This window comes from Sus scrofa, unplaced genomic scaffold, assembly GCF_000003025.6.
Source record: "Sus scrofa isolate TJ Tabasco breed Duroc unplaced genomic scaffold, Sscrofa11.1 Contig1644, whole genome shotgun sequence".
Taxonomy (NCBI): domain Eukaryota; kingdom Metazoa; phylum Chordata; class Mammalia; order Artiodactyla; family Suidae; genus Sus; species Sus scrofa.
Window position 1 is genome coordinate 147,214 of NW_018084925.1, and position 7,527 is coordinate 154,740.

Below are 7,527 nucleotides of genomic sequence, written 5' to 3' on the forward strand. Positions count from 1 at the left end.
GCTCCGAATGTCTGCCTGGTTCTTTGGAAAGCAATGACCAAGAACTCAACTCTCCCCAGTTTCAGTGGGGGTGAATCTTGTCAACAACATCATTTTGTTTTATAGATGTATGATCATCCCAACATTGGCTGCCAGTGGTAGAGCTTTTTAATCTCACTGTTAGAAGTAGTAGGTAGATGTGACTTTGATTAGACTTCCCTGATGAAAATAAATGGTAATACTTCTCATTTTCTAAATGAGTAAACTAGTTCATTTCATAGTAGAAGACAATAAAAACACATCTTCTAACTAGTGGTTATATTCCTGTCCCCTGGAAGAGCATAAAATATTCAAAACACTTTTCCTGCACTGCTCAATGGACTATGTAAAGATAGCTTTCATGTGCCTCCACAGGATAGTATCCCTTCCCTCTTTTGAACATATCCAAGAGATGGAAACATCTATCACCTGTCGGAGCCTCCAGAATTTTCACGACTTTTTTAAAAATAGTAACTGATTGGGAATGCCTCATTTGGACAGTATTCTGACATCCAGTTCTTACCTGGTGTCCTGTTTTGTTTTGTGTTTTGGGGTGTAATGTAACTTCATCTCTTAATACACATCTTTGAAATAGTTCTTATTCCACACTCTGAGTATAAAAAATCCACAAGGTGTGTGCACCACAGAGTAGAGAGAGGCAACACTGTACATCCTCTTATGCACTCAATGAGAGTCAGTGATACAGACCCACATCACCTGTACAGATATATAATTTCAATTTCCACAGACCAACCTACCACTTCCATTGAATTTTCAAGAAAAATGGAACAACATGAAGTGTATCTGAGCCTACTCTACAGTTTGGAATTAAGCCCAGTCAAGCCTGACCTCAGTAGCTGAACCCAAATTGACCCAAAGACACATGAGCAAGACGTTTCCATGCCTATTGTTTAAGCTGTGAGTTTAGGAATGGCAGTTACACAGCATTATTGAGCTGATTTATCCAAGAATAGACGTAGGAGTGGGAGGCATAGTCTCAAATTGGTAAAACCTCTAGTATACTTAGTGTAAGGTGCTTTGTAAGGAGCAGTATAAAAGGCCAAACAGGAGCGAATGGGCATGAGGGACAGGAATAATAAAAAATAAAAACTAATAACAAATAATAAACAAAGCAATAGGACACATATTAAAATAATAATTGATAAAATAATAATAAATAATAAAATGAATAAATATAATAATAATATAATAAATAATAAAAAAACAAATTCTAAATACCTAAGTAGGCAGCCAGCCTCCCTCAGCTATGGTGCCGCTACGCTCTCATGTTTTAAGTCTCCTAAATTTCAGGCAGTACACATGTCAGGGTCTTGTTGGAAGAGAAACTATATTGCTGAAATCTTCATCAATCCCTAGCTAATTTCTGCGTGTGTACACCTCACCTTACAATGTGAATTCCTGTTGAACAAGGCACAATAATTCTTTAAAGATACACAATTTCTTAGTGGTGACTGGTGGGGCACCAGATGATGAGAGGTCTGGGTCTCTCATATTTGAAAACTTGGTGAACCCACCCTCCAGGACTCAGAGGACCCTGGGTGACATCAGAAGTCTCTTTCAATTCATAAACTGGAAGATTCTTGTCTCAGTGTACCAAGACCTTAATGTACCAAAATTGATCTTAGCTTATGCCCCAGTTTAGTTTATACCTGCTTCTTAGTCTTTCTCCCTTCTCTGAGGACCTGTGTGAGTGGAAATGAGACAAATTTTCAGAGCTTGAATAATGGAAGAAAACATAAAAATATACTATTAGCATGAGGAAGAGAGAGGGTTAACCAAATGCATCCCAGGAGCATTCATCCCATCAGCCATGTGCTTCCTGAAGCTCATGGTCTTTCACAGAGTGGGAGCTGTTCACTTTGCATATTTACAAAGAGTATCACTTGGCACATCGTGAAGACTGTTAACACGAGGGGATAAGCCCACTTGGTGGCCTGGCCATCAGGCTGCCCAGCCACACTATGCCAGTGTCTGTTTCTCAATGTCTTTGGCCTTTATTTCTAATATGAATCCAGCAGAACTTCCACATGAAGCAGACCTCTCTGTCACTAGTGTGTGTGTGTGGGGGGGGGCCTCCGGCCTCCTGCATGATGACCGGGGCAGGGGGAGTGACTTTTCAAGTTGTGGCTGAACTCTTTTGTCAGGGATTGTTGAAGTAAGCAGAGCACTGACCACTTCAGGCTATCTTCCAGAAGTGGCCTATGGTCTACCTCCCTCGACCCAGCTCTGTCTCCCATCTGTGCAACCAATCCTCTCCATCATCTTTGGGTGGAGACAACGAGCTACTCCTTCTGGCCTCCTGAGAGACCCTGAAACCTTGGACTGTCATTCCTATAGAATGGTGGCTCTTTACCGGGGTGATTTTATGCCCAGCGGGCACATGGCAAATGTCTAGAGAAACTTGATGTCATGACTGAGAGGGTGCAGGATCCAGGAGGTCAAGTCCAGGAATTCTGTTCCAGTCCTACAATGCACAAACTCCTCCTATACTCCTACACCACCCCCACACCAGCTTCCCCCCCCAAAACACACACAACAAAAACTCCTCTGGCCCCAGAGACTGAGAAACCCTATCTAGAACCAGTTGTCCTCTGCATGACTTACGGGGGAAGAACAAGAAGGAAAGACAGAAATTAGGGGCAAGCAGGTTCTGGCTCAATTTCAGAAGACATTTCTAACACTAAAACTTCAAAACCATGTCCTGGGCAACCTCAGGATGTGGTGAGATCCCTGTCAATGGAGGCGTTCAAGGTGCAGCTATGTCAGGAAGGGACTATGGTGGGAAGAATCCTGGAGTGGGAATTAGGAGACTCAGCTCTGCCATAACTTGAGGGCCCTGGCAAGTCTCCATAATTTTTCCTCACAAACTAAAGACATTGATCCAAAAAAAAAAAAAGAGCTGGTAAATAACATAACAAAATTACATGTCTAAGATTGAAAAAATAGTTCATTATCCAATTTAAAACTTCTAATTACCACTGATAAGGCACTAAGAATTAATTAATGTCTGTAAATATGGTATGAGTAGTATATTTATATTGCATTTTTTAGAAGCGCAATGTGTTACTGAAAGAATTAAAGTATAAAACACTTGTGAAATGTTTCACATTGATTTTTTAAAATATTGCAGTGGAAGCCTTAAAAATATGGAGGTGTTTAGGACAGCTCTGTGAGAGGGGTCTCAGTTAAGATGGCCACACCTGCTAAATCTTGCAGTCTTCGTAATTTGCCCTGACAAAAGTGCTTTGATGCCCACTATCTCAGTGATTGTTAAGGACAGAATGCTCCAGAATGTTAGTCATAAGTTCCAGAGTGTCAGATCTACTCCCCCGGTACAGTCTCAAAAATGTAAAGTGACAAAAGAGTTCCCATTGTGTCTCAGCAGGTTAAGAACCTGACTAGTATCCATGAGGATTCGGGTTTGATCCCTGGACTCGCTCAGTGGGGTAAGGATCCAGCGTTGCTGCAAGCAGTGGAGTAGGTCGAAGTTACATCTCCAATTTGATCCCTAGCCTGGGAACTTCCATATGCCACATGTGCGGCCCTAAAAAGATTAAAAAAAAAGAAAGGAAGAAAGCAAAAAACAAGAAAAGTGAAGTGGCAGAGGGGCCCTCTCTCTTCAAGGCTTGCAACTTTTGCTGGCAGCACAGAACCTCCCTGTGCCCGCTGCGTGTGTTCGCGTTAATGGTTCTGCGGACAGAACAGATCCGGCAAAGGGCACACACCCCAGAGGCTACGCTTCCCTTTGGGGAGGTTGTCTCGGCACCACACTTTCCTCATGGCATTCTGCATGTCTGTGTTTCTCAGTGTGTAGATGAGAGGGTTGAACATGGGGGCGATCACGGTGTAAAACAGGGCAAAAATCTTGTCATTACCGACAGAATCAGCCCTGGGGACATAGGTGAAGATGAGGGGCAAGAAGAACAAGAACACGACGGTGACGTGGAAGCCACAGGTGGAGAGGGCTTTGCGGCGGCCCTCGGAGGAGCGGGTCCGTAGAGTGGACAGGATGATGACGTAAGAAATGACCAAGGCCACAAAGGTCAAAATGGACAGCCCCCCTGTGGTGGTAATGATTGCGATCACCCACAGGCTAGTGTCGGCGCAGGCCAGCTTCAGCAAGGGGAACACATCACAGAAATAGTGGTCTATCTGATTGGGGCCACAGAAGGGAAGTCCGAGAACAATCAGCACCTGCAGGATTGAATGGATAAATGCTCCGAGAGCAGAAGCCACTATGAGGACATCGCACACCTGGCTGTTCATGATGACCATGTAGTGAAGAGGTCGGCAGATGGCTGCGTAGCGGTCATAGGCCATGGCCACCAAGATGAAGATCTCAGTGGCCCCAAAGAAGTGGGCAAAAAACATCTGGGCCATGCAGCTGTTGTAGGAGATGATCTTCTGCTGGGCCAATAAGTCGGTGATGAGTTTGGGGCCACGGTGGAGGTAAAGCAGACGTCCACAAAGGACAAGTAGCTGAGGAAAAAGTACATGGGCTGTTCACTGAGGCGGCTTCCCCGGATGGTGAGGAGAATGAGCAGATTTCCTGAGAGGATTGCAATGTAGCAAAGTGAGAACAGCACCAAGCAGGCAACCTTCACCTTCTCATCACTAAAAAGACCCAGGAGGATGAATTCTGTGATGTTTTCATGTCCCATGGCTTCTGAGCATTTAATCGTTTCGAAGAGGAAGTTAGTATGCTTGAAACATGCTACTTTTTGAAATTATCTATTTTAAAAGTCATTCAGTTAGTCAACTAATATACGTCAGTTGCCTATTATATTACAAATCACTATCTTGATGCAAGGGTACAGCAAGATACAAAATAGTGTCACTACTCACAAGTTACATCTATTAGAGCAGACATATGGTGACAGTCACAGCACCAATAATCAAATCATTGCAATGCCGATGAACTTCAATGCCTCACACTGACTGTGAATAGCAGGGTAAGTATTTAAAAGATGAAACACTCCTTTGGGGGTCAATTTGGAGTGCACTTTCAGTATTAAACTTGAGAGTGATTTTTGAGTCTCTGTTATATATGAAAGAGTTCTGGGGCTGTCTGTTCTTCAAGGGCCAGAAGGTCACTCTAATTCTTAGCCCTTCCCAGTGACTACATCTGTGCTAAGTTCCAAAAGTTTTGTCATGGCACTAAAGTTCCATGAGGTCATAATTTTAAATATCTGGGTGACAGTTTCAGAAAGTGCCTGAAATATTTTTCATGAACCTTTTTAAAATGGAGAGAGGAAAAGAGTAACAATAACATCTTTGGTGAAAAAGGCTCCATTGTATGGGCTTCTAAGACATTTATGGCTTCCTGAAATCACCCTTACTTCCCAGTTCACTTCCAGTCTAACCCAGGAGATCTCATCATTTTTGTCCTTTGGTCACACTTTCAGGCACTTCCTTTTGTGACAGCACCCTTGGAGGGGCAGATGGCATTCAGAGATGCTTTTTCACTCATTCTTTCCATCAACTTGATTGTCTTTGAATTGAATCTCCTCCTTGCCAGGCTCATCATATGCCCATGGGATTGAGTCCTGGAATATATTAGTTGAAAAGGAAATATTTCTTTGGTGCAAAACATAGCACCACATCTCCTCCTTCCCTTTTGTAACATGACCTAGAATGTATTACAAAAACTCTAACGTCAAGGCTCAGTTTTATAAAATGATAAACCCTACACATTGATAACATTTGTCAGCCTGTTGTGAAGGTTATAACAGCAACTACACACTGCACTTTGTTACATCTGACTTTTTTTAAAAAAAGTCTTTTCCTAAATTAACCATCACATTTAATAAGGAAAACGAAAGTCCTGACAAAATAGTCCATGAAATTAGAGAATGTGATTCCAGAATTCAGAAACTATTAATATCCAAAGTAGTGAGCCTAACTTTTGCAAAGAAAGGACAAAAAGATAGACATACCTTTCAGAACTGAAGCATATTAAAAAGCTAGGTCAGTGAAAGTGTTGTTGGTAAAGAAAAATTGCTGGACTTAAACACAGTAAAAAAAAAAAGTATGTTGAGGGAAATAACAATAAAAAATAAATTAAAAACAAATTTTCTTTTAAAAATAAATAAATAAAATATATTGGAATTTATTCTATGCCTAATTGACATTTGAAATGATGTGAAATAATGACTTTCAGCAACTGATGTTTAAGATTTTGGATCTCCCTGTGGAGGAGTGAAATACCTCAAAAGACACAGAAAAATCATATTCTAGATAGTTGAAAGATGCAGATGCATTGAACAAAACTAGAACAAATATTTGAGAAATAATTAAAAAGGATTTATGGGTGTTCGCTGATGCCTCGCAGGGTAAGGATCCCAGCATTATCACTGTTGGCAGCATTTGTGAGAATATACCAGCCTGTGGTAGAAATTTTGATGAGACTAGAAACCTCCACAGAAAGCACAAAAGATATAATCAGACTATTCAGCTGGGAAAATGACAACTAATATGAAATAGAATGGAATAAGGTGTTTACAATGAAAAACTTCAGAAATTTTAATGTTGCACACAACTATGGCACACATCACTAAGAATGTTTTGAATAGCAAAATACAAAAAGGTCCTCAAAGAAAACACGATAATAGCTGTATTAAAAATAACACCACGAATACGGTATTCACAAGAACACTTGCTATAAATCAATAGAAAAGAGAAGAAAGATTACTTCCAGAAATAAAGGGCCAAAAGGGATTAGTGTATAATGATGTCTCAAATTGCACAACATGTAAATCAACTCACTTCACTTAAAAAAAATAAATAATGGGCACGAAAACAAACAAAAAGACAACACATTATACCATAAAGTTACGACCATTATTAAATGTTAAGAAAATACAGACAAATGAAGTGCTATAAGTAAAACATAAACCACGTCTTCCTAGAATTCAAAATACACATAACCATCCCTACACACTTTTTTCCCCAATTACTCTAGTAAATTTGGACATGGATGTTACTCCCTGAGCACTGTATGCCATAAGTTGTCATAAAAGATGTAAACAAAACAGACTGATACATTTCTATTCCCCTTCCATCCTCTATAAGGAGATATCTGATATAAGGAAACAGGACACATCACCATTGACATTTATGTCAATATCTTCATCTCCTTTTACATGATATGTTCTTTTCTTGCTTTTTTTTTTTTTTTTGCACTGCTCCTGTGGCCATGATATATATATATATTTTCATCTTTTAGGGCCACAACCTCATTATATGGAAGTTCCCTGGCTAGGGTTGAATCAGAGCTACAGCTGCCAGCCTATGCCACAGCCACAGCCTGCAGGATCCAAGACATGTTTGCAACATACACCACAGCTCGTGACAATGCAGGATCCTTCACCCACTGAGTGAGGCCAGGGGTCGAACCTGCATCATCATGGATACCAGTCTGACCCATGCGGGAACCCCAATACCATTTTCACATCAGCATTAAAAAGTCTATTTATACTTGAGTAAATG

At 40.9% G+C, this 7,527-nt stretch overlaps 1 protein-coding gene across 1 annotated transcript; it reads right to left on the reverse strand.

Moving 5' to 3' along the window:
- Window positions 1–3,720: 3,720 nt before the first annotated feature.
- LOC110258243 (olfactory receptor 4P4-like) lies at window positions 3,721–4,857 on the reverse strand. The gene is given in 2 exon segments (XM_021081432.1): window positions 3,721–4,478; window positions 4,481–4,857. Coding segments are annotated over 2 exon segments (978 nt in total). The 5' UTR covers window positions 4,701–4,857.
- Window positions 4,858–7,527: the final 2,670 nt, after the last annotated feature.